General features: G+C 44.2%; 1 protein-coding gene across 1 annotated transcript; it reads right to left on the reverse strand.

The window, feature by feature from the left end:
* Positions 1 to 419: 419 nt before the first annotated feature.
* On the reverse strand, positions 420 to 26,833 carry NR1D2 (nuclear receptor subfamily 1 group D member 2). The gene is made up of 8 exons (XM_065398173.1): positions 26,600 to 26,833; positions 19,973 to 20,233; positions 16,679 to 16,767; positions 15,720 to 15,864; positions 13,590 to 14,218; positions 11,545 to 11,730; positions 6,658 to 6,868; positions 420 to 4,610 (listed from the first exon to the last, which is right to left on the reverse strand). Exons 1-8 carry the CDS (start codon positions 26,613 to 26,615, stop codon positions 4,414 to 4,416), a joined length of 1,734 nt encoding a protein of 577 aa, XP_065254245.1. The 5' UTR covers positions 26,616 to 26,833; the 3' UTR covers positions 420 to 4,413.
* Positions 26,834 to 27,669: the final 836 nt, after the last annotated feature.

Here is a 27,669-nt window from a genome sequence, read left to right on the forward strand (position 1 = left end):
CACACAAATTGGTTTTGAGTTGAGCATAAGCATGACCAATTACAACACAAAAGGTAAACTGGGGAATAACTTGAGTGTTTGAAAACAGGGGCTCAGAAAGGAGTACCTATCTCAATCTTAACTACAGTGTGACCACCCTGATGCAGGACTTCTGTACATGTTAATTGCAACTTCTTTTAACACATTTCATTTGCCTCTCCTCCTGTTTACCAGCACACAAGTGGACCCTGGTGATGTTACTTGAGAACAATTTATTAAGACAGGAGACTCTCAGGAGAGTCACCATCTGTGTTCACTTCAACCTAAACAGGAATTCAAAGATTAAGGGCTTGGAAAGCTCTTCAGGGGAAGGATGCAATGATTACTTCCACTTACTTTTAGTAAGTGTTTAACAATTAAAACACAAAGCAGTTGGTTAGAAATAATCTTTATTCTCCATACCTCCCATACAGTTTTTAGATGATGGTTCAGAAACAGGATGAGATACTGTCTATGCCCATGCCCATTTATACTTTAATAATACATTGTACCCAGATATTGACTACAATATTAGATCCGTTTTCCTTGTAAAAGGTACCATTTATTTCTGTTAGTGCATGAACAACTGGAAATCAGAATTTGGGACCAAGGCAAGGCAAGATCCTCATTTGAAGGGGCACTGTCAACTTGAAATCTAGTTAGTTTCTCCAAATGAATTAAAAGTAATTTCTCATCTGGCTCCCTGCCTATTTTGGAGGACTTTGTCACTCTCCTCCTCCCCTCCCCCATGCTGCTGTGTGTGAGATTCCCACGAAGTGGGAAACTTCCCAAGGCCCATGCTTAAGTGCTCTGCCTAAGGCTGGGAGTCTGCAATGAGCTCCCCTCAGGCCCCCTCCCTGCACCAGCACAGAACACCGCTGGAGTCACAAAGGTTCCGTGTGGGCACAGGTTTCAGACCATAAGGAGCTCACTGCAGGACTGAAGGATTTGGTGGACAGCCACGCTACACGGCAAGCAGTGCCAATACACAAAATACTGCCAGATGCACAAAGCCAAATGTCAAGAGTTGTCTCTATTTTCTTTCAATAATGGTGGTTTTAGAGTGTGTGATTATTTTGTTTAGCAGCAGCAGCTACACAATTTTCAGGGAACTTTGACAGTGCCCCTTTAAATTGTGTTTCCAGCTCTCCAGAACCGATAGCTTGAAATGATAAACGCTTCTTTGACAGTCCACAAATTTTAAATTGGAAAATCAAAGCTAATCAGTTGCTTTTATGTGCACTTGTCTCCGAGACTAGTTTTACAGAAAACAAACCATGTACCCTACTCAGTTACAATGCAGTGAAGAGGTTTTAAATTAGCATTAAAATGATAGAAATCTATTCCTACCCTGTTTGTAATAATAAATCATCTGCAACTAACCAACCATTCATCCACCTTGCAGGAAAAATCAGTATCTTATGCCACTGTAAATCAGTGTAGCTCCACTGACCTTACACCAGCTGGCATTCTGATTCGTTGTGCAGTGGCATATGTACTGTTCCTCCCCGATGTAGACTTTATATGTATAGCAATACATAACAGCATGGAAACAGCTTTGTTTGCTAACATAATGCCCATATTTAATCTTTTTAAACCTGTAAAATCAGAGGAACATTTCAATAAATTCATACAGTACGTTATATTAATCGTTCCGCAAAAGTCCCATCTACAGTGTCCTGCCTGAAGACGACTATCTCAGCATTTAACAAGTGTATAACCAGTGACACAGTAAAAGAAAGAGCTCACAAGACATGGCTAATGTCACTTTTGTTTGAAGTTCAGTTATGGAGCTCACAAAATAAGAGCCATTTTGAATAGCTTTTTCTTTTTCATCAAACCTTTCGGCATGAATCTGAGGTTTTTTCAGCTGATGTAAGTTCTGTTTGCATTACATGTAGGAAAATTTCATTCAAATGAAATTGCACAAGTCAGAATATCTATCTAGTGCATATATATTGAACCTAACTAAAATTTGAATAAGCAATACTTACACAGTCCTGGTTATACATTCCTAAAGGCTTAATAATAAAAGTTTTAAAAGAAAGAGAGAGGGAGATGGTGAAGAGGCCTCTATAAGAAGCCCAAAATCAGGGGTCAGTTTGACCGTCACTTTTGAAATAGGGTTTATGAAAGAGCCACCTTGCAGAAACAAATGATGCACTTGTGTCCTTTCATAAATGTGCATTTTAGAATATAAGTGAAGCTCTAAAACTAATATTGGTTGAATGCAGTGTTTACAGAAACGAGGGGGAAATGCCCTAGAAATGTAATCTGCTGAAAACATTTTAAAAAGGGGGGGCCGTTCTCCAGTGGTTGAAGTAGTTTGAAACAGGAGGAGAGCTCTCGCCCCACCAGCTGAGGAGGAGGGGGAGCTATTGGGAAAGGCTGCGCTCCTCTGCTTTTTGGCAAAGCAAGGATAGAGCTGCACTCTTTCCAGATCCCCTTTAGTCTGGCTCCCTTGCCATTCACTTTTGGGCAGAACTCATCACTTTCAACTGAGATTTCTGCTTAAGAACTGATGGCCCAATGTTCATGCTACAGTGCAACCTCTCACCCCACTGCCGTTAGCGGCAAAACTGCCATTGACTTGTATGGTGCAGAATCAGATCTCCAGGGCCTGATCCAAATCCCACTGAAGTCATTGGGAAGACTCGTATTGACGTCAACCGGCTTTGAAGCAGGTCCATAGCGTTTTGAACCTGCAAGGTTAATGGGAGTTCTGCCATCAGGTTTGCGGGATTGTACCCTTACACATCACATTAACCCTTTAGCAACAACCCTCTATCAGTTGACAACAGTTAGTGTTACACAATTTTAAGACCTTAGAGGGTCAAACTTGAACACAAGTCAACTAAACATGAAGGTAAAAAGAGCATTTTCCACTCCCACATTATATGACAGTAACATGACTATTTATAACATTACTGCTTTGGCATTTTAAATCACAAGTCTGTGGTGTCACTTCCTGCTATAACAGAAGAAACCCAACTCCACGAGGAACCCCCTTTCTAGGGTGGAAAGCAGCAGAATACAAAACAGACCCTCAAGTTTGGGAATTTGTGTGTCTGGAATAAATAGAGCCCCAAACCTCTGTTTTGTTAAGCGAGTCATGATATCCAACAATCGAGTGCACCTGTTTTGCGTACACAAAACATGTTCTTTAAAAAGCATGCAGCTCCAATATTTATATACATATTAATGTTGGGGGGAAAATAACATGAAAAGACAGAGGTGTCTCTCACAATTATGTATTCAAATCTTATTTAGCAGTCAAGTAGCAAATTGGTGTAGTGTAAGAAAGAAATGGTCACAGAACATATACATGCAAAAAAAAAAACAAAAAAAAAAAAACCTGTAATCTGGATATTAGATGGATACACTTTTCCTGAAATTTGTCCTTGATTCTTGAGGAGGAATTGATGGATTCTGTTGCTCATCTGGTAGTCAGCTGTGCTGAAGGCTTGAATAGTGTCCAACAGCTTTTTAACCACTATCAGCACAAGGTAAGAACCTTAGCTGCAACAAATAATCAATCTAACTAGTACCCTGAACAATTCTCTTTCAGTTAATAGTTCTCGTTATAAAGTTGGACCTGACTGCGATTCTGGTGCCACAGTATTTCTTATATTAACAAATATAGCATAGCAATGCAAATTTGCTGTTTTCTAAAAATTATAAATGGTCAGATAATTAGTTCAGTAATAGACAAAGTGCATCTATTTTGGTTCTTTCCATAGATCAGCTGCTTTTGCAAGTTTAACTCCTTCACAGTTTAAAATATTGTGAAGAAATTATGTCTATATTTTTATGTAGAACAATTTATATACATACACAAATATATATATATATGTACACACACAATTCTGTACTTTATATAGTCATTAACACCAACTATGTATCTATTTACATTATATACAGATGGCGTGTGTATGTGCACTAAATGATGACATGGACTGGAAATATTCCATGAAATTTCATGGAGTAAGAACAGTGAAACCATGAGTGAATTAGTAAGAGCTTTCCAGACAAGCAGGATTACATGAGTTAGATATGGGAAAGCCCAACTGTCATTTCTCTCATTTCCCACACAGCTACTATGCTTTTGATTTTCAACCAGCGGAAGCTGACAGGTCTTTCTGTTGAGTGAAAAACTTAACAGTCAACATACTGATGATTCTGGGTATCTTGACAAACTCTGAATGCCACATTGCTAACCACTGAAAGTACTCACTCTGAAGTGTTATTGCAGGGTTACGGAATATCTACCAATCACTCAGAGTCAATGAGGTTTTCTTCTCCAACAAGTGGTACAAAGATATATAAATAAATATTTTAGCACAAAATATATAGCTTAACATGAGGCAAGTTCATGTATAAATAAGAGCTAAAGGCCTATGGGTGAACTTTAAAGGCCAAGAGTTCCTCAGAGTGCATGTTGTTTAAGGAACGCAAGTCAGGTAATTTCAAAAGAAGTTTTGTAAAAATAGAGGCTTCGTTTGGATGGTTTTTCATAATTAAGGTCCTTAGTGCACGAATTAGTGTCTCCTGCAGCGCCTCCACAGAGTTAACATTTTCTATTCCAGATCGATCTAAAGGGAAAAAGAGGGTGGGAGAAAAGTCAGCTGTCCAAATCAACAAATATAGGAAAAAATGTAAGCCAAGACTTTCAAACCTGGGTGCCTCAAGCGAGTCTCCCCACATCCCTATTTACACCCTGATTCAGCAAAGCTCAGACATATTCAGCAAAGCAAAGCACTTATGTACTTTACTGAAGAGAGATGGATTTAAGCACATGCTTGAAGTAAAGTATGTGCTAAAGTGCTTTGCTGAATCAGGACCTTAGTTGCATAATGAAAGTAGCCTAACATTTTGGAGGTGCTGTGCACCCAGCAGCTTCCACTGACTTCAACAGGAACCGCAAGTGCTCAGCACTGCAGAAAATCAGGTCTAAGAAAGAATTTAAGAGCCGAGCTCTAAGGTCCTGTTTTTGAAAATCATCGTCTTGGGGAAGCTATTTGAGCCAGGTGTTTGTTGCCCAGATGTATGGAAGCAGAGCAAGTTCAACACTTTACAGGACTGGGCCCTATCTCCAGTTATAGTAAGTTAGCAAGCCCTGATAACAGAACACGTCACGGGAGACTGCTGCACTAGAACATGTTTACTATCTAAATTTCTCAACCTCCTTCCCTTTTTCAAGAAAAAATATTCCACTCAGATTCTGCCTGTCTCAAGTACAGAACGTGGGTGCACAGTTTGTGAGAGTGTATAAGGAGCCTTCTCCCCACACTCACATGGCTCAGGTATGGGACCAGGCAGAAATGCAGCCCTTGTACACTTGGGAGCACAAGGACTGCTCCCTCCCTACGCTCCTGGGGCATGTAGAATCAAAAGGTGGATGGGAAGGGAGCGCATGGCCACTGCTCCAGCTTCTCTTATGTATTGGCTAGCAAAATGGGGGACAGGGAGAGAATAAGCTGCATTCCCAAACAGCTGTAGAAGCTGGCCTGCAATCTCCACCTGCTGGTGCTGTTTTGGTTTTTTAAACACTTAATGTATCGCAGCAGCAACATTGGAGAGAATGGGATTACTCACCAGTGGGACTATTCAAGTGAATAACTGCTCACCCATGTGAGTAAGTAGTTTACCATGTGGCCCTTAGAAAATGAATTGCTAGGTCTGATGGTGAACTCAAAAATCAATAACCTGGGAACTGTTTAAGGGCCCAGTCCTGCATTCCTTGCACCCTGGAAACTCCCAGTGATACTAAGAACCCCATAGAGAGTTTGGGATGTGGCAGGAATACAACTTGGGGCCCAAATCTCAACTCTGACATTTTAGCATTTTATGGCAGCAGAAAACACAATTTGATGGTCTTTAAAGTATTTTGTCAAGTTCCAGACAGACTAAAAGTGACAACTTTAGGAAAACTGGGTCAGCTCCAGCAAAGAATTGAGTGTCTCAATTCCCACTGATTTCAATAGTTGAGGTTGTTCATCTTTTTAAAGATTTGATGGGCTCTTCCACTGCACAAGGTATGGTTCACTAAACCCTATTGTTAATACAGGTTTCAATCCAATTGCAGGATTGAGACCTTACCAAAAAAAGTGAAACTACTAAACTATGTACCAGGCTTTGAAGATATCTCTGAGGTAAAAAGGCACCTTGTTCTCCAATTACCTGCACTGGTCTAAGTCAGGAGTAACTTCCCACAAGTCAAGTTACACCTGTGTAAAACTGGATAAGTGAGGGGAAAATCAGGCCCATAGTTCCCACTCTTGACCTATTATTTGTCTGGCTGCGGACACTTTTCGGAAAGGATATTTTACTACAGCAGTGAGACAGCAGCAGCACAAGCTAGATATTTTTCTTTTTTTTTAAACAGAAGTTTGGGTTCCAGAGTAATAGCAGAAAAATCCTAAACATCTGCAAATCAGAACTGTTTTTCACATATGCAATTTCCCCCTTGCCGGAGCTGTAAAAGTTTAAACTACAGGCTGCCAGGAATTTAGAGAAGGCCCATTAAATCCTTCAAGCCAACTTAATTTGGCTTAATGGATATATTTTACAGGGGCCTTCGCTCTAATGACAAGTGTATTCGAAGTTTGGCAAAGGTATAGATTAACTTTCTTTCCTTACCAGCAGAGACCAGGACAACTGCCGTAAACAAACTCATTTCCTCATCATTAAGTTGCAGGCCACTTAGTTTCTCGCTAAATTCAAACATGGAGTTGAGTAGATCGCCAGCTCCCATTGAATGCAGATCATCCACACTGTACTTCTTTCCACTAAGAAAGGTGACAGTACGTTCCTTCGCATCAAATAAAGACGCAAACCGTACCATTAAAACCTGGCAAAAGAGAGAAAAGAAAATATAGGTAGATTTGTATAGCTCTAAAGAGAAAATAAAACTAATTTTACAACACTCAAATAGTTCATTCCTATCACTTAGCATCTTGATTAGAAATAGACAGTACCCCACTTAGCGCTAAAGAATGATGCAAGGTACATCCATGAAATCTGGAAGAATAAAGAAAATTAGCTGTTGTTTGACGGGGGAGGAGGAGGAGGGATAGCAGAGCTAAAACTTAAGCCTCAGACATCCTGAGCCATAAAGAAAACACTATTCACAAATGCACCAGTATGAGGGCTTGTTTATAGCTACTGAACAAACAAAAATATTCATGGTATTAGAAGAAATGTTTTCTTCGCCCTGTGTGTGTGGGTAGCAAGTAACAGTATCAAGCTAGATCCTCTCCTGCAGTAAACTGGAATAGCTCCATTGATTTCAATGGTGCTATGGTGACTTATATCAGCTGAGGAGGTAACCCACGGTGTGTTGTCTGTAAAAGTACTATGCCACTGCTGGGTTTTCACAGGCAATGTTAGTGAACCTCAGTGGAAAAGAACAGAATGTGTGTCCTTGGAAAGACTAACACAACAGAGCTTGAAATTACACCTTGTCCATAGCTACCAACTGGGGATATATTTTTGGTATCGGCACCTCTTTTTGAGCATTTACAACTGTCAAACTTTGCCTCCTTGTTCTCAGCTGCACTGTGAATTTTTTCCATGTGGAATGGTTAGTAAGGTTCCATTTGCTCAATGTTTAATAACTCCTGACATGTTCCACTGTTTAAATATAATGTGCAGAACTGCCACCTTCTGACTTGGATAAACTAAAACCAACTTCATTTTAAAACGTCCAACTTGCTTTGTGTTATGGCCTTGATTCCTCCCCCCCACACACACAAAAAACAAAACAGGCTGCTGGTGTGCAGAGACTGCCTGTCATCCTGACCAGTACTGTCTCACTGTTTACTTGCACTCCCCCCATCTGTCTGTATCTACCTGTCGTCTCTTGTCTTATGTTAGCGTGTAAGTTCTTTGGGCAGGGACTGTTGGTAGCACCAGGGCACCTGTACAATGCAAGGTTAGGTCCTTAGGAAAGGGATCCTTGAAGGCCGGGAAGCTGCCTGATGCAAAATGCTGGGGGGGGGAAGGGTGTTAGGACCAGACCCACACAGGCATTCGACTGCCTAACTCCTATTGATCTGGACCTTAAGCAACTGACTGACAGGCTAGAGCTAGGCACGTCCTTCAGCTCAGGATTCTCAGCTGGACTCTCTCCTGGAATTAAGCACCTAAGCCAGGTCAGCCCATGCCTCAGCAGCCCAAACCCAGACCTTTCTAGTAGAAAACGAGACACACCCTCACACAGCCGATCACCCAGTGGTCAGAGCAATTATCTGCGCTACGGGAGGCCTGATTTCAAGCCTCTGCTTTGTCTGATTTGGAGCAGGGGCATGTACCAACATCACCCACATCCCAGGTGCTTGCCCTAACCACCAGGCTCCTGGCTTTTCTGGGGACTTGCTCAATCTCTCCTCTTGAAGTTGTTCCACTTATCAGCTATTCACTGGAACAGGGATCTGAACCTGGGTCTCCCACATCCCAGGGGAGTGCCCTACTCACACAAACTTAATCCGGTCCCGGTTGTCTCTTATAACTAGCAGCGGATCTTAAGCGTGCTCTGAGAATGCCTCTTGGAGCGGGCCTTGCTGGGGACATCGGCTGGGGTGGGGGGGCTTAGTCTGAGAAACCCACGGAGGCTTCTGTTTAAGCAAGAGTTCGGTGCAGCTTGTTAGCTGTGGGACAGCATCAGGACCTAGGTGGCTCTGCTCACGCGTACAGGTGGAAACTCTATGTGGGTAGGCAACAGCTAAGCACTGATTTTGACAAGTTATAACTGGCACCTAAATAGTGGACTCAGGTGCCTAAAGAGGGAGTTAAGCACCTAAATACCCTTAAGGATCTGGCCCAGGAGCACTATAATATTATGGGTTCACTTTCAACACCCAAGAAATATATGCTGTGGTGAATTTTAGCACCATGCGGAAGCCTATGCAAAATAGTTTAAATGGGCTATGAATAGTGGACAGGTCTGGGGCTGGCTTTCTGCAATGGGGAATTTCACTGCAAGGTGCTGAACACCCCCTGCTGCCACAATTTTCCCTGGAAACTGAAAATGCTCAGAACTTCACAGGATTGAGCCCCAGAAGTGTGGAGTCACTAGCCTAAAATAATGACTCTTCTAGGTGAACAAGGCGTTAATTCTGGACTTCAAACCATATGGCCCACTCCTTAGCTGTTGTAAACCGGCACAGTTCAACTGAAGCGCTTGAGGCTATGCCTGTTTACACCAGGGGAGGATCTAGAGCTAAAATCCAGAGTGTAAAATAAAATCTAGACTCCACATAGGAATTTTAGACAGGAAGTCAAACTGGTGTTTTCAAAAGGGGCCTCAACCATTTGTGCTTGTGCGTGACTGTGTCTTGGAAGGCATCTCATTTGTACTCATGTACAAAACTACACACAAGTGATTGTACATGTACAAAGAGAGGCTGTACTTAGAGAATTTGGCTCCCTGGTGTTTCAATCTATATTAACGACAGCTCCAGTGACTCCTGGGATTGTCTTTCACTGGCTCATCACTTTCAACTATTGTAATTTTGGTTTTGCTTTTAAATTCTGGTCAGATGCCCAGAGGCCTTTTGACATTGGCACCGCCCCACTGACATCTAGCTATTCATTACATTGTTATGTATAAACAAGGGAATAAAGGTAAGCACGTGGCCAGCCAGGGCTATTTATTATTTTCCAAGGATATGTCTGAACACTGAGAGCACCTTTGCATATGGAAACATTTTATTGATGATGCTGATCACTGGTGTGAAGACAGAAGAATGGGGCTCACAAGTTCAGGTGCTGAAGTGCCAGAGGGAAGGTTTAAACTTGCTAATGTGGTTGTTCTATTTTAAGGAGTAATGGTCTCAAGTTGCAATGGGGGAGGTCTAGGTTGGATATTAGGAAAAACTTTTTCACTAGGAGGGTGGTGAAGCACTGGAATGGGTTACCTAGGGAGGTGGTGGAATCTCCTTCCTTAGAGGTTTTTAAGGTCAGGCTTGACAAAGCCCTGGCTGGGATGATTTAGTTGGGAATTGGTCCTGCTTTGAGCAGGGGGTTGGACTAGATGACCTCCCGAGGTCCCTTCCAACCCTGATATTCTATGATTCTAAATTATCCCCCCAGCTTGATGACGGTCTCCGCTCTGTGGAGCCTAAAACGTGTAGAATTTTTCAGACAGGAATCAGTCTTTTTGTATAATTCGAGCAAGAATTTTAATGGCTACTTCAGGAAAAGATGTGCTGGGGAGAGGTGATAGTGTAGGCTAAGTACAAGTATGGTAATGAAAACGTAAGATAGGGCACTGGAAGGGGGAGCAGTCAGAAATAAAGAGAAACTAACACAGAAGATGCCAGGACCTGGATCTGAGTTTCACAGTGTAACACGTGCCTCTCACTCCAACAATTGACCATTCTAGTACTGTGCAATTTAATGCATTATCAGTGAAGAAAGCAAGGGACCCAACAACTTTCAAGAGAAAATGATTTCTTCAATGCAAGTAAACCCACAGTCCAATATCCCTGCTTAAAAATAAGTGTTATAGAAACCAGACCTGTCTGAATGAGACCTTGAATTCTGTGGGGTCAGGTCTCCTCCAGTCATGCAAGCTTAACTCCACTAATAATAGTGTGCATCACACACAGAGGAGGACACGCCCCTAAATAAAGGTCATCAAGTGAGGGACACTGACTAGTTGTAACACCACATCAGAAGTCCTTGCATTATTAACCAGCTGATACCAATTTACGTACAGTACATAATGACCATATGCAAGCATGACTTGTCATTAAGAGCTGGTGGTGCTAAGGCCCACTACTAATGACCCAGCTATCAGCCACGTTGTAGACACTATGTAGTATCTACAGTGTAGCTACTGTATTGCTGAGTAAAGTTACAGCTAGTGACACCAGGGGATACTGGAGGCTCCAGTGACTGCAGTACCCCCGGTTACCACCGGAGGGACTCCTGTGCAGATGGAATCACTCTAGCCCCATCAGCTCTTTCTGCAGGAGAGACTTCAGGCAGCAGAGGAAACAGGTGCAGAACAGAGAACATGAGCCTCTATGGGGCAAATAATTCAGATTAGACCCACGGAAGCAAGGTTGCTGCCTGCGGCCTCTCCCTACTGCCCCCTAGTTCTGGGCTAAGCAACAGGTAGCTATTTAAAAGAAATAATTGATGAGTTCTGGGGTGAGGGAGGAGGTGGAGCAGGGTTCTCAGCTGTTTAAGTCTGGGAAAAGGGTTTCTGGTTGAAAGGTTTTGCTGAGCGGACACAAAACGATGAACCCTGCTGGGGCTTAAGTGAAGTTAACAGGCTCCAGATGTGAACAAGATTCTCAGCTGGTGTAACCTGCTATAGCTTTATTGACATTAATATGCCATTATACCCATTGAGGATCTGGCTCCATCTCTCTAATGGAGCAATCGCATACCCTGGGGGAAGTTTGATTCCAGATCGAGACACATGCATCTCTATTAATAAGGCATAAGATTGCTGCACAGTCAGCCCAACATCTAAAGCATGAAGGATGTTGGCAAGGCATTTGCTGAGATTCTCACCTCAAAGGTCCCAGCCTTTAGAAGATTGACCTGGTCGTGCTCGGAAAGATCTCGGAACCCTGGAATGCGTTTTGCGAACTCCACCACTTCTTTCACTGCAGGGGTGAAGCTCATCGAAAATTCTTCCCAGACTTCATGGCCAGTCTTACTTGGGTCCACAAAGGGAGTCTTGCTCATTGGACAAACCTAGAATTTACACACACACACAAAAAAACCCTCTTCAAATTATATTCCACATTTTAACCAATCTTTGAAAGAAGCCGACTCGTTGTTTAGGACACCATCACGCTAATCATACAACAGATAAAATAGGAATATTCATTAGTTAAGTAACAGGGATATTTTATGCAGCTCCATTAAATATCAGTTTAAAATTTTGCTAACTTTGGCTGCTCCAACAATGAAATTAGGGAAAGCTACTACCATGCAGGGAATCGAAACTGAACACCCCATTTCTGATCTCACTCTCTCTGGCTTCTACAGTTATCCCTGAATCTGCCCTCACTTACTCCACTGTAAACCAGGATCAAAGAATCTAAACTGCTCTTTTACTCCTGGAATGGGTGGGGAAGAGAATGCTGGTGAGAAAGCATGTTCAGACACTGGCTGTCATCCTGTTGTCATCTCAGGGACAGCTGTGACAAACTCCAGAGAAAGACAAACACCAGTGTCAAGCAAGATCTTGCTCAGCGTTTAGGAGAGTAACCATGATACACCAGTCTTGTCTGAAATCTAGGCAGACTAGCAAGACTGGGAATTATTAGTAACGCTGTAGGGCCTACAGCCACAACTGGAGGTCTGAGCCCCACTGGGCTAGGCACTGGCCACACACAATAAAGAAGTCCCTGCCCCAAAGAGCTTACAAATAAGGGGATTCTCAGGGAGCTGAGAAAAGCTTGAAGGATCGTCAGAAACTAGGAAGTGGAAAAGTTTAGCCAATTTGTACTTGAAGGTTTGCAATTATGGAGCATAACAGAACAAGAACTGGAGTATTTCCTATGTTCCCCCTCCCCAGTCTGTTCCATCTGGCAAAGATAGAAAGAGAGAGAGTCTACTTTAAGGGAAAAAAAGGCAGCTACTGCAAGGTAAAGGTGGGGGGGCTTATTTAAAAATGGGGCAAAGGGAGGGAAATATGCACCATTGTTGCTTGACTTAAATCAGTTAGGGTGATCAAAGAGGCTGCAACAAGGAAATGCTTTCTGGTATGCTGCTGCTACTGGACAGTCCTAGATGAGTGGGGATAAAGAAAGGGAGGGACCCGTCCTTGTAAATCCTATCACTGGCTCAGAGTTTAAATTGCTGTAGGGGTAGAAGGACAGGTTTGTTGTGAACAGCCCAGAAGCCTCCAAATCCAAATGTTTTAAGTGGTTTCCATAAAAACACCTGATCTCAAATAAATAAATAAATAAACCTAGCCCTAAAAAAAATAAAATTAAATAAAAAAATGACCTTTCTGATAAGATGAGCAAGTACTAAAAGACCCTGGTAAAAACAGACTTAAATCAACTAGACTGACTCTAGGGACGAAATCCTGACCCCACTGAAGTCCTCACTGACTTCCGGGGATCAAAGTTGCACCTCAGAACTTGTGCTTGGATACTTTTTAATATATACTTCAAGTTAGTGTATCTACCTTTGTAAATTATTTTAAAGGTTTTATCCCCAAGAGGAAAAGGGTGGAAAAGGACTTAGTGATTCATAGGGCTCACTTTTCCAAGAAACCTACTGTAACCTGATTTTCAACTATATCTTTTATGTGCTTTAGTTGAAAACAGACTATCTGGCAGCTAAAAGCATTGTTAGACGAACCATCTCAATTACTTGATTTCAAATCCCATAAACAGTGTAAGCCGTTGATCTCTATCTAGTAGTTCTTTGCCCTAAACTCCGTTGGGTGCTATCTGGGTCTCCACTATGGACCAAATTAATCTGTGTGCAACTTCACTGATTCTGGGGCTACACTTGGCCCCATCTGTATTTATAGATCATTAAAAACACATGGCAAAAAAGTCTCCCTGAACCAGCAACAACAGACATTACTGTACCAGGTGCATTCTCCCTCCAGTGTTGCATGAGTAAATATTCATGTTCTCATTTGCCGAAAACCCATCTTCTGGGATCCTTTCACACATTCTTTGAGTATAACCATTGGTAAAGTTCATACAGTGGCCATTTGTGAAACAAACGGTGCGCCCATTTGGATAATGCATTACATTTCTCTCTTTGTATTGTCCAGCAAGATGTTGCTCACTCTCGGTATAATGGGTGTCACTAAGCCCACTGCTACAATGGTCACTATTTAAACTATATTGCTCAGGGTTCTTTGGAATTCTTTCCCCGCTCTGTGGCTGCCTGGCCTCAGCTGGGTTTTCTGATTGCTCCTGGTTGTACATGAAGGTGTCCTTGTGGGCTCTGGTCACCATACCAATCACTTCTTCCTTTGCAATGTCAGAGGGAGGAGGAGGAGATGGACTTTTGATGTTTTCCAGCTCTTGTTGGGGTTTGGATGTAAGCTCTTCTTGAGACGACAGGGGCGCTTGTTCCTGATGCTCTGTTAATGTTTCATTTGGCAAGTGACCATTGAACTGGCTGTTCATCATGGTCTTCATGGCACTTTGCATTTCAATCAGCATCCTCTGTTTTTCACGTTTAGGAATGCGGCCAAATCGAACAGCTAAGGAAGAAAAAAAGGGTTTTAGTTACACAGGTGCACACCAAATTCAGTCATGAAAACCACTACACACAAAACTGATAATCTTGCCTTTTTATGCTCGGGCACTAATCCTGATCTCATCTGCATGGCTGTATATCAGCAGTAATGTTAATCCAGTGTAAAGCTGGTGTCAGATTAGAATCAGGTCCAAGATCATGTTATGCACCACTGTTTATATGTAAAATGAAGGCAGCGAAAAATATAACAAAAGTATCTGTATGTCCCTTTTCTTGGTTATTCCAAACTAGGTCTGGTCTATACACACAGTTGCACTCAAATGTGTGCTTTAAAACTGATGTAGTTAAATCAGTGCAACTTTGACTGTGGACACTCTGAAACTGATTTAAACCTGGTTTATATCACGTTAGCTTACATTTGTAGGGCTAGTTCACCCAACATAGCGAGTTTTAAACCAACGTAAGCGTGCTTGCCCAGGAGTTTGGCATTTAATTAAACTGGTTTACTTAAATCAATCGGGTACCAGCCTGAGTGTAGACAGCCCCTTAGGGGTTGTTGTCAGTGATACTCAGAATGACAGCACAATTCTTTTAAATAAAGTTCTAGGTTAAATTTGCCCAATGAGTGTTAAATTTGTTCCTGTTCAGTATGAATCTGAGGGAAATAAAAAGTGAAACAAGGTGGGGGGGAGAAGTTCTCAGCTCAATTAAATTTGTGCTTTGGAAGCCAAACAGTCTATATTTTCAGCACCTCACTGAAAACCACTGCACGAGGCAGACTTTCAGTGAGGCGTTCAGAGATTTAGCGGTGCAGTTTCAGTTACCATTAAACTTGTGCAGCTCTGTGCTTTCTCCTTGCACTGAAAACTTACTCCTGTAACTCTACTCTCTGTAATAGCCTTACGTGAAGTGACAATAAGAAGATAGTGTGCTATGGGCCTGACCCAGCTCCTATTAAGTCTTTCCACTGACTTCAGTGAGAGCTACATTGGGCACTATTTCCTCTTGTTTAAAAATAAAACCTAGGAAATGTATGCAATACACTGGACAGGATGGTTCAGATTCTTATCTCAGTTACACCACAATAACCCCACTGCCACCAAGAATGTCATTTTGGATTTACACCAGTGTAACTGAGATCAAAAACTGGCCTAATACCCCAGAGGAGTTTAAAATATTGTTTAACTCAGTAAAATAAACTAAGACTGTTACATCAAGTCCGTCCATCTAGCAGCTGTCGCACGTCCTATTGTATTAATCCCAACTCCAGATGCTCAGAGAAGGGAGGGCTTTCTTGGCTACTTTATATATGGTGCTCAGTATAGCCACACAGTGAGAAGACATAGCTAATCCACATGTAAGAGACAACATTAGCGTCCAAGTACAACAGGATTCAACTGTCTGTTTCTGCCTCCTTACGATCTTTGGCACATTCTCTTTTGAGACGGGAGGCATGTGCAGCACAATTCACTTTTACAATGTCATTATTCAATTCAGGAACATACCATCTCTTGACATTCCAACAGACAAACATTTTTTGAAGCGGCATTGCTGGCATCTGTTCCTATTCATTCTCATTATAGAGCAGTTGTTATTCTTCAAGCACTTCTTATACTGGATGTTTTGCTGAATGCTTCTTCTGAAAAAACCCTGCCGATAAAAACCACAACCCATTACCGTACAGGTCAAATCTTCTATCAAGATCCGGCCATTTGCAAATAAGCTTCACTTCCTCATATACACTTTCAGAGCCATAAGAAGTAGGTGCCACTCCTGGCACCTTACAACTTCTCGTGACTGACTCGTCTGACTCCCTCAGACAGTTTTGCTAGCACAGTGAAGCATAATGTGCAAGGAAGAACATGGTAGGATCAATACAATAAACTGGTTGTTTCTAACTATAATAAATTCTACAAGTTTCCCCAGCAGCCAAAACTTAAGATCCATTATTATCCTCATTATACTGATGGGGGAAACCAGCAGAGCTGAGAGGTTAACTGACTTACCCAAGATCACACAGGATATCTGTGGCAGGGATGGAAATAGAATCCAGCTCTCCTGACTCCCAGCCCCGTATTTTAGCCACCAGACCACCTCTTGCACAATGTCTAGCCTCCTCCATTCAAGAAAATGGCTTTCACATAATTACCAAAAGCTCCTTCACAAAATGGGTCATTCATGGTGTTCCAGTGTCTGAGAACAGACCTTTGATCAATCAGTGGTGACACGTAGGCCACCAGTTTAGTTGTTCCCATGGGAAGGCATGGTGTATTCCCAAGCAGCTTGTCTTTTTAAAGCAACTTGCATATATTTTGAACCTTCTCAGATTCATGTTTTATTAGATTAATATAAATTTAACTTTTCAACATCATCATCCGCTTACCCCATGATTGCAATTATTAACTACCCAGTGATTTGAAAACTAGTCAGCATCCACAACAGAAAGGAGACTATTATACTTTACCTTACAACCCTCACAAGCGTGAACACCGTAGTGAAATCCTGAAGCGACATCCCCACAGACTTTACACAGGAGGACCATGCCATTAAATTCTAGAAATAGAACAGAAGAAAGTGGGCATGAAAATCCAATGGTAACATTCTGCCTCATAGGCCTTGTCTACACTGGTGGCAGGGTATGTAGGGTACATGTAGCTACACACCCCAGTGAGAGTGCGCACCTGCTGGAGCCTTTCCCTGCAGTGAGGAAAGGCTCTGGCAGTGGGACATACATTGCAATGTAGATAGGGAGGCACTGCTTAGGCACGTAGAGAGCCGCATAAGGTATATACCCTAAGGTTCAGCCGGGTGTCTACTCTACTTGTCTAAGCAGTGCCTCATTGTCTCCACTGCTTTTTATACCTGTGCTAGCTGGGCATGCAGTGTATGTATTCTACATGCCACTGCAAGTGCAGACCTACCCATAGAATACACTTCTGCCCCTTAAAATGTGCTTTGCAAATGAGATACTGCAAATCAGTTCAATGTACAAGAAAGAGAGGAGACAAAAACAAGAACACAGGAAAACCCTGCACAACTCAGCAGGGATTAATTTCGGAAGAATCGCTGGATAGAATGGGGAGAACACACATACACTGGGCTAACAGTGAATTTTTAATAAAAGTAGCATTGCACTCAATGGTAGAAAAAAAAGTCTGCTTACATTTATGAATTTTTAAAAGGATCATTTAGGAAACTAGGTCACCAAAGTTTGGGCTCAATCTGTCTTCCCATCAGGACAAGGAAGCCCATATAAATGTTGCAGTTTCCCCAACTGAGAATAAAGATCTTTTCTTAAAAACAGAAATATTAAAAGACACTGTTAACTTCAAAATCACAAGTTGCAAACAAATACGTTATTTTACCCTTTTTACTAATAAAAACTTTGGTCACATCCTGCAATTGACTCCATGCAGGCAGTCCTCCACAGCCACACAGAGCCTCCCCATTGGGATGCATTTGCAGAAACAGGACCTTACATTCTTAAAGGTGAAAGGATTTTCTAAGTTCAATTTGCTTGCCACTTTTTATGCTCTTTCTTTATATTTTGCATGTTTTGTTCCAGCTTGGATAGTAAAGAATGGGACTTTCCAAAGTGTTCAGCATTGCCAACTCTGCCAATGACTTCAGGGGAGCAGAGTTGGACTAATGCTGAGCGCTAGAGTGGGTTGGAAAAATTTCAGAGGAACCATTTGCCATCTGAGACTGCAGTTTCATTAAAGTTCATATTTAGTCCCTAAACAGAACACGAACAAATGTCAATCTTGAAATCCTTTGTGAAAGGGAATTTCTGTCCTCTGCATAGCTCTGCTAAGCGCTTTTAAAAATCCCACCCTAAAAATCAGTTAAATCAGTCTCAATTTTGTTTTCAGCCAATTTCACTGTCAGGTTCTTATGCCCTGATTCTGCAAACACTTAAGTGCACCAGCAGCTTTCTGTACATGAGCAGTCCCGTTGAGTGCTTCCGTGTTTGCCAAACAATGTACAAAGCAGAAGAGGAGGGGAAAGGTCTTACTAAGATCTTGGGTTTATTTATTTTGGGTGGGGGTTGGGTGGGAGAGAAGTATTTTTTTAAATAATTTGAAGGCTTTTTAAAGTACAATGATCAGACTTTAGTGTTGGCTTCATAATGCCATCAAAACACAAAATATGAGCATAGGTGCTGGAACTAGGGGTTCTGGGGGTGCTGCTGCATCCCCTGGCTTGAAGTGGTTTCCATCATATACAGGGTTTACCGTTTGGTTCAATGTCTCTCAGCACCCCCACTATACAAATTGTTCCAGCGCCCCTGAATAGGAGGGTTGTCCAGAAAGTTTGACTGGCAAAAATAATTTTGTCTCGGGTAGAAGAAAAACATCTAAATTCAAATTAAAAGCTTATTGAAATACCCTCTGATCCATATATCGCTGCAGTCACTATTCAATGTTAACATTCTTGTAAAAAAACAAAAAACAACCGGGGATCACTTTTAACTTGTAAAGATTGCTTTAAAAAATTCCTTTATTGCTAAACTTCTGATTATCAAAGAATATATAATGCAGAAACACAGTAACTAAAGCAAGTCGGCCCCACCTCTTCCCTGCCTCCTCTCCTGAGTGCGCTACGTTCCCGCTTCTCCCCCCTCCCTCCCACAGCTTTTTACGCTGTGAAACAGCTGTTTCGCAGCAGCAAGCGCTGGGAGAAGCGGGGACGGCGCGCTCAGGGGAAGAGGCGGAGGCAGAGGTGAGCTAGGGCAGGGCTCTTGGCTACTGGTGGGTGCAGAGCACCCACCAATTTTTCCCCGTGGGTGCTCCAGCCCCGGAGCACGCACGGAGTCGGCGCCTATGTCGAAGCCTACAATATAGTTGCAATGACCAGCACCCCTGTAGTTCTGGCCATACCAACTTTTAATTTTATTTTATTTGTGGTTTATAAAAAATAAAATCACTTGTAACTGGAACTTAGTGCACACGTTCTGAACACATTTTTACTGGTGTCTGTCTGGAGTAGTTCCTGGTGAAGGAACTTGTGTGCATGTATAGTAGCTAGCGCAATGAGGTCCTGGGCCCTGACTGGGATTCCTAAGTGCTATCACACTATAAACTTATAAAATGATTCCACTGATCTCTATAGTCATTAAACAGAAACACTGATGGAAATAAGAATTTGTTCCTAGGTTTGAGCCTGTGGACTAAACTGTCTTTTAAAATGACATTTGGCCAGGTTTCAGTGAAAGGAGCACAAAGAGAGACTTGTAGCAGACTTTGTTTTAGCACTTACATAATTTCAAAACTGCTGGGGCTTTTTATAAAAAAAAAAAATTAGTGAGAGTTCTTGATTTAAACTTACTTGTGGGCCAAAGGACAATATGGCCTGTTGGCACCACTTTGCACTGTGAGGAAGCAGTTCCAGGTCTGGGAGTGGCATCAGTGCATTTCATATCCTGGATCAGTAAAACTCAGGCACATAGCAGAGGTGATGAGCTTGAGCTCAAGGAGTAGGGTTGAAAAAAGATTGGAAAGATGGCTGATTCAGGCTGAAGTTGTGGCTTCTGTCTAGCAAGAGGCTGTTTGCTCAACATCTTGGCCAGAGGATGAGCACCATAGCTACCGCTGTCTAGAAGGAAGGAAGTTAGAGATTAAGCGTGGAGGGAAAATTGTGGTCACCAGAATGAAGGCTGGGAATGTTCTCAGGCCAGGTAAGACCAGCCATCAGTTTGAGACAGTGGAGCATGACAGTGCATGTTTATCTGCCTGATAATACCTCAAAACATACATACTTGTAAGTCCACCATGGCCCTTGGTCAATCCAGCAGCACTCGACCGGCTTGTTTTAACGGCATCATCTAGCTGATCATTCTTTGGTGCACCGTCAGAACCCTCGCTGCTCCTACTGTTACAGCTGCTCTCGGAGGTGGAACTGTTTGGTGAAGATGGTACAGGCGAAGAGGATGACTGGAAACTACTCTCTGAGCTCTCACTGTGACAAGAGGCTGGGCTAGACGCTGAGCTTGAAGAGCTGATGTAAGCAATCACACCCCCTGGGGGAAGGAAAGCAAAGACTGTAATGACGAAATACCAAATGTAGGTACACAGCTCGCAAGTGATCCACTTCCTGAGCCAGCACCACCTAGGGTGACCAGATGTCCTGATTTTATAGGGACAGTCCCGATATTTGGGGCTTTTTCTTACATGGGTGCCTATTACCCCCCACTCTCTGTCCCGATTTTTCACTTGCTATCTGGTCACCCTAGCACCACCTGACACAGCATGCCATGTGTCTTTACATGTGGCTCTTTCAAACCCCTCCCCCAAACTCATTTCTTTCCATTAGCTTTCAATGACTGACCTCCCCTTCCACCCCATCTTCCCTTGCCTCCTAAAATGGAAAATGAGATTAGATAAAAGAGGGAGCAGGGGATGGGATCAACAGCAAGGGTAAAAAGCTTGCATCTGATGTGGTGGATGATGGGGAGTCACCGGAGGGACTCAAAGCTGGGAGGATATAACCTAATCAAAACCTGATCTCAGAAGCAGTGTTCTGAAGGGAGTTCAGGGTAGGAGGTGCAAATTGGAGGGGGAGAAAAGACTAGATCTTAGAGGTGTTATGAAGACAGAAGCAGAGATTAGATAAGGGTAAGAGAAAGGGCAAAGTGAAAGATGACACCCAGGATACAGGCCTGAGATAGGGAGGAGGTTGGTGGTGTCCACAGTAATGGAGAAAGGGGATGGGGCGTGAAGATAAGGAGTTCAGTCCTGGCCTGTTTTTATATTAAGTACCACTTGTCACATTACAACTCTTTGTAGCGCATTTAAATATAGTTTCAGTTGCCAGGCTCTTTGCAAGGCACTGCACTCCCACTTGCAGAACCGGGAGACTGTTTAGTCTTAAACTCTGGAGATACTTTTGGAGAAAACAGCTTCTTGCTCTCTTTTAGGCATGGAAACTGATTTGTTTTTTCATAGGGTCCCTTCCCCAGGTTATATGCCCAAGGAATGATCTCGCAAGGGACACAACAATTCTTTACTCTTCTTTTGAGAACCAAGTCAATTGTCATCTCCAAGACCTAATATTTTAAAAGCCATTACAAAGTATTTGCTATTTCACACTAAAATCGGTAAATGTAAAAGCTCATTAGCAAAACCCAAGCTATTTAAAAACTGTGTTTAATTCCCTTTCTGCTCCCTTTGTACTGCTGTGGAAGATCCCTTTACATATGACTCATTACAGACCAGAATAAGATGATGCATATGCCTTAAATCAGTAAAAGCTACAAACGACAAGGAGTGCTTGCTCAACAGATTAAGTCGGTACAGCGGGTCCTGGGTCATAGTGCCTTATGTTAATTATAGTACATTTGAGGATAAATGCTGCCACTCTGTCCTACTACTCTATTATACCTTTGTGATACATAAATAATTTCTAGAACACTGAGTGATCCTCTGCAACATACAAATTGAAATACTTGGCACAAGAATCAAAGACAGATAGTAAACTCGGAATTTCATTGCTTTTGTAAATTTAATTAAACCTGTTAGCATTGCTGTAGCAGCTTTACTGGACCTATTTTACTTTTTAATAGCGGTGTCAAAACATTAAAATTAATTCAAACTTAAATCTCCCATTCACTATGTAAAAGTTTTTTTACCTTCTACCTAGTCCTTCAGCAAAACTTTGTTCAGGTGGAATTCTATATCAAGTGCTTACTTAAGTATGCACCTTACAGGGATTACTTTTCAAGTCCTGAAATGCAATGCTATATGTAATGGTATATTCCTTAACATCATTCCTGTAGGGTTATTATTATAAACCATATATACTGCAATGATCAGTTCATCCAGGGGTAAGTTTTCAGTGTAGTGTGTGAGAGAGAGAGGTGGCACCTGACACAAGTCATGTTATCGTAATGGAAGCTGTGCACCAGATTCCACCAAAGAAGCGCTAAAATATTACATAAGCCCCATATTAACCAGTTGGGGGACACATAGGCCTAGTCTATGCTTAAAACTTAGTTTGACATAGCTACAGTAGCCAGGAGTGTGAAAAATCCACACACCTGCATGCTGCAGCTATGGCAACCTAACCCCCCAGGGCAGATGCAGCTAGGTCAATGGAAAAATGCTTCCATCAACCTAGCTACTGTCACTTGGGGAGGTGGAGTTTCTACAGTGATGGAAAAAAGTGCATCTTAGCTATGCCACTGTAGACATGGCCCAAGTGTCCTGCAATTCATAGGACAGACCCATGTTTTCCCTGAGTGTCCTGCTTACTGTTGTACCTGACATTAAGTCACATTACTGAGTTAGCAAAGGAAGGGAAGCATGCTTCTTTCCATGTGAGCCCAAGCAGAGCAAGTGAAATGCCAATCAAAGGAGACCTCCCACCTTAATCACAGCGGGGAACACTAAGCAATTGAACCCAGTACCATATAGAAACGATCATGTCTCCTCCAGTGAAGGAGACTCATCCTCACACCCTATAGCAGTGGTGGGCAACCTGAGGCCCGGATGCGGCCCGTCAGGGTAATCCTGTGGCGGGCCGCGAGACCATTTGTTTACGTTGACCATCCGGAGGCACGGCCGCTTGCAGCTCCCAGTGGCTGCAGTTCGCTGTTCCCGGCCAACAGGAGCTGCGGGATGCCGCGGGACGTGCTGGACGCCGCTTCCCACAGCTCCCATTAGCCAGGAACGGCGAACCACGGTCACTGGGAGCTGCGGGAGGTCATGCCTGCAGACAATCAATGTAAACAAACTGTCTCGCGGACTGCCACCGGATTACCTTGAGGGGCAGCAGGTTGCCCACCACTGTCCTATAGGATAGAGGGTACTGAGCTGTGCCTTCTCCCCTGAACTGGTGGAAGATAGGACCTAACCGAGGAGTATTGTACAGCAAATTCATTTTACCTTTGCCCCTCCTAATGAGGTTTTCAAAACCAAAAGACCCAGGGCTAGATTCACAATCTAGCATTACAATGCCTAACATCCTACTGCCTAGTAGAATTCACAGGCCCGAGTTAGGCTCTCAGGTTCCCTGTACACACATAGTGAGAGGCCCTTAAAAAGAGTTTCACAGACACCAGCACACTGAACAAGAGCCATGATTTGGAGCAGGGACTTAAAGCCAGGTGAGTGCCTTAACCACTAGGCCGGTCATCCTCATGCTTTCTTTGGCCCAATGACTATTTAATTATTTATACAACATGGAACTGCTTCACCAGGACAGACTGAAAGACAGCCACCCCAGAATACTCAGTAGCCCAGTTGTTCAGGAACTCATCTGGGCAGGGGGAGGCCTGGTCCCTGCTCCATAGCAGGCAGAGTGGGGATTTGAACCAGGCGAATATAAGCACACCTCCTCCTTGGTCTTCTGGTGTGGGGCAGGTGTACTCAGAACACAGCTACCAGATTGGGCTCAGCAGCTGAGAGAGGCAAGGGAATTCCTCGTTTGTGAATGCCGCTGGAGATTAGGCCAGAATTAGGTGCTGAGCTGCTCAGCAGTGCCAGGCCTTAGGCAGATTTGCACATGCCCACCCACAGAAACCTAGGTGGCTTGGGGACTTTACCAGTGGAGACTTGAATGCCTAGGGACTTTGGCAGCTACAGGATCAGGTGGCAGCTGAGCCCTAATTCTGTGAAAGCCAGTTGTGCCTAAATGTTGGACTTGGGCAGTTAGGTGCCTGAGTCCCCATTGAAAATCTAAGACCCACTGGGTATACTAACTATTTCTGTATGCTAGGAACTTCTTGGTTACTTGTCATATTACTGAGAAATATATTAAAATTGAGACTATCCTGGAAGATTCTGTGGCTCCTCAGAAATCCTTTGCTCAGATTTTAATATTCTTTTCTATTTGACTAGAAGTACTAGGTTATAGCTGCATTTCAGAAAAACCCACGTATGCAGTGCAGAAAAAACACATTTCACAGAAGCAGCAGGTCCTGATATTGTATGGACGAGTCAGCGCTGCAGACACAAACTTCTTGACTCTTAAAATAGAATTTGCTAACATAGAAGACAAAGGAATTTTATTTTATCCTAAACTGAATTGTTGTGATGTGAAACTAGTTCTGGATGTTCATTTTAGTCATATTCACAAAGGATTCTGAAAGAAATTTAGAATTCCAAATGATATACTACCACCAGCTCACGGTGAACATGTATTTTGAGCAGGAAGTTATATAACTTCTTAATGATGACTCCCGTTATTTATATTTCAACAGATTATTAAATCTTTGCAAAAAACAGAGTTCAGCCTACCCAGATGCTATTTTAGTACCAGTCTCCATTGTTGTTGCAATAGTTTAGATTATTTGCCTTTCATCTTTGACATAAAAGTTTAACAGTGAAAATAACTGAAATGATATAGGGTACAAAGAGAAGACTTTAGTCAAGAGAAGGAAAGCTAACTGTTCTTTCTGCTATGAAGAATTTTCTACTGTACAAGATTATCACATTTAGGTTCAATTAAAAGGGAACCATCCCATTCTAGGGCAAAGGAACAGTCTTGAAAATAGCAAAACTGGCACATTAAATTATCAGCTCTTGCTGAAATAATTTATAGATGCACAGTCACACCAAGGGTTATTTAGCTGCCGGCACAGCAAATACGTCCTTCCAAAGTCAATTTAATTCTGTTTCATAAAGCACTGCCCAATGTTTTTCACTAGAGCCACAGGAACTGTTACATAATCAGCCGCTATTATATATAGAATAATAAAACCCAGCCTTTTCACTCAATTTATTTTAAGGGAGGATGCAGGAGCCATTGTGTCCTTACGTGGCAATTACTTTTCTGCTATTTTTGTAAAGCCAGAACTCCCCCACCTTCCCATAAAGCCCAGACAGACATTCTAATTCCCATACGCTCAGGTGGGACCCAAGATCTTTTTGTGTAACATGCTGTAATCTGGACGTGTCCAGCCATCTGACTTGCTGGGCTCATTAGGTGAGCGCAACCATCAGCGAAGGCGAGTCTGCCCCCCTCTTTCACCTGTTATAGTCCTGCTGTTGCAAGAGCCTGTCCACGTGAGAAGAATTTTAAACGTGTCTTCATTCCAATCACATGGGCAGGCACACAAATACAACATGCTATGCTGCAATGAGCCAGTAAGACTGCTGCCTGGGGGCCAACCCTACGCCAGGGGAGAGTGACCAGATGTCCCGATTTTATATGGACAGTCCTGATATTTGGGGCTTACATAAGCACTTATTCCTCCCCATTTTCCACACTTACTATCTGGTCACCGTACTTCAGGGATCCTAAATACCTAGCACTTTTACTCGCCAAAGCTCTGGGCAAGCACCAGGCACTGGGGGGTCGGAGAGGGGAACAAGGGCAACACCTCTCCCCTGCCCCATCCTCTCCTCCTGGCCCCCTGCCCAGCCACAATCACCTGGTGAATGGAAGGGGCAACGACCCCCAGCCCCACTCTGCGGTCATTCTAACCACGCCCCATCGGGACGAAGCCGCCCTCCGTGTTCCAAGGTTCTAGCCACGCCCTCTTCCGAAGGGAAAAAGAACACCTTCTCCCGCCCCCGCCTGCAATGCAACGCCTAGAGGCGGCGCCTCCCGCTCCAAAAGGCGAGCGGTAAGAACCTTGGAAAACCTGTGGGGGCGGGGTCAGAACGGTGCAAACCCCTCCCTCCCGGCGATCCGGTGGGCGTGGTCAGAAGAGCCGCAGCGATCGGGCGTCCTCTGCCCCACGTGTCCCCTGCGCGCCCCGTCCCGTCACCCCCGATGAATGTAGGTCACCAAAACAACGGCCTCCTGCGGGCCTCACGTGTCGGCGCCAGCAGCCACCCAGCTGGCCCGCCCCAGCCGTATTATGCAATCGTCACGTCACAGCCCCGCACGGCCAATAAGCGAGCACGCAGTGCGGAACGTAAACAGAAGGCACACATGGCTCGGCAAGCGGCTCCATGTGAGGAAGGGCAGACACCGGCCACAGGCTCCGCAGGGAAGGGGCGGGGGGGAGCGGGTATCAGTCCGTGGGAGGCAGCCGTAGCAACCCAGGTTCCCCAACATCCACCACACAAATGGGACAGAGCAGCCGAGGAGTGTGTATGTGTGGGGGGTGACTTTAAACCCCCACAGGCTAGGAATAAGAATAACCCCCCCCCAAACGGGGATCAAACCCCACAACATGGGGGCAGCTGCCCAGCCCACACGCGAGACGCTCTACTAGATACGCTACCCTGACAGCGACAGCCGCCCTCCGGTGCCCTCATTCCCCGGTCAGGCACTCACCCACCCGACACTAACATGGGGGGTGCTCATCATCCACCCCAGATCCCCCCAGTGACCAACATAGCGCGCTCCTCCTTGACTCCAAAGCATCCACCCTGGGGCTTCCCCCCTCCCCACACCAGCACCCCGTACTAGCAGCTGAGCTTAGCAAGTCTCTTACCTGCATTGACCTCCATAGTTTCCTCCTCCGACGAGACGGCACCAGGGACCGTGAAACTCCCGACTGGGGGACGCGGTACTCTGCGACCAAGCAGGACTAGCACCCCGACTCTCCTGCTCCCCGCCGCTGGTGCTGCCGCTGCCCCTCTACATGTGCCCCCAGGCTCCCCGCCAGTCGGCACAGTACAGCGGCTATCTGTGCAACGAGGGCGCTTCTTCCCCAGCCCTGGCTGGGCGTGTGTCTGCAAAGCAGCAGCAGCAGCAGAAGAGCCTGGCTGGGAAGGTTTCCTGCTGGGCTGGCTCCTGGCACGGCGGCTGCTGCTGCTGCTTCGCTCCTCGGCTTCCTCCCCTTTACAACAAAAGCGATTGAGACACAGGAGAGTCACAGAGTGCGGCACTGATCACGTGACTCACCTCCTCCCTTCCCTCCCTGCGCGGGCCCCTTCTCTCCTCGCGCTCTGGGCAGTGCAGTCCCCTCTCCTCCCCCTGGCAGGCAGCTCCTCCCCCGGCCGCTGCCTCCCTCCTCCTACCCTGGCTCTATCTCTTTACCCAGTGACACACTTCCCTGCAGTCCCGAGTGGGGGGCTGCGGGGAGCGCAGGCCGCACACACGTGCGTGGGTGGTGCGCACGTGCTTCTGGGGGTGCATAGGGGCCAGCAATTGGGGGGGACGGGGGTATTACCCTCCCCGACTTGCAGCCCTTTACTGCCCCTCTCAGTGCGGCTGCAGAACTTTTTGCACTCCTGCTTGCTCGCCCCATTCCCAACTTGTTATATACGGTCACGGTTGGGGGGAGAGATCAGGCCAGGGAGCAGGCACCAGCACTCAGAGTCCTGACAGCCGCGGGGAGAGCACAGCAGAATTGATGGTGGACACACTCACACTCTCTCTCTCGCGCACACACACACACACACACCCTCTGTCCTTTCCCTGATTGCCCTGACACCAAACTGAAAGATAACGTTCGTTTTGCCACTTCCCTGTGGCGTAGTAAGAAGTCTCATCCCTTGTTTATATTTGAAACAGCAGCCCAAGGGTTAAAACAAGAGTCCAGGGCCAGGGGTAAATAAA

Source organism: Emys orbicularis, chromosome 2, assembly GCF_028017835.1.
Source record: "Emys orbicularis isolate rEmyOrb1 chromosome 2, rEmyOrb1.hap1, whole genome shotgun sequence".
Classification (NCBI taxonomy): Eukaryota; Metazoa; Chordata; order Testudines; family Emydidae; genus Emys; species Emys orbicularis.

Excerpts from the sequence above, each read along its gene's own strand:
- NR1D2 (XM_065398173.1), bottom strand. Across the intron at positions 14,219-15,719 it reads TGTTGGAATGTCAAGAGATG|CTGTTCGATTTGGCCGCATT; the intron begins GTATGTTCCTGA and ends TTTCTTCCTTAG. Across the intron at positions 6,869-11,544 it reads TAAAGGCTGGGACCTTTGAG|GTTTTAATGGTACGGTTTGC; the intron begins GTGAGAATCTCA and ends CTCTTTTGCCAG.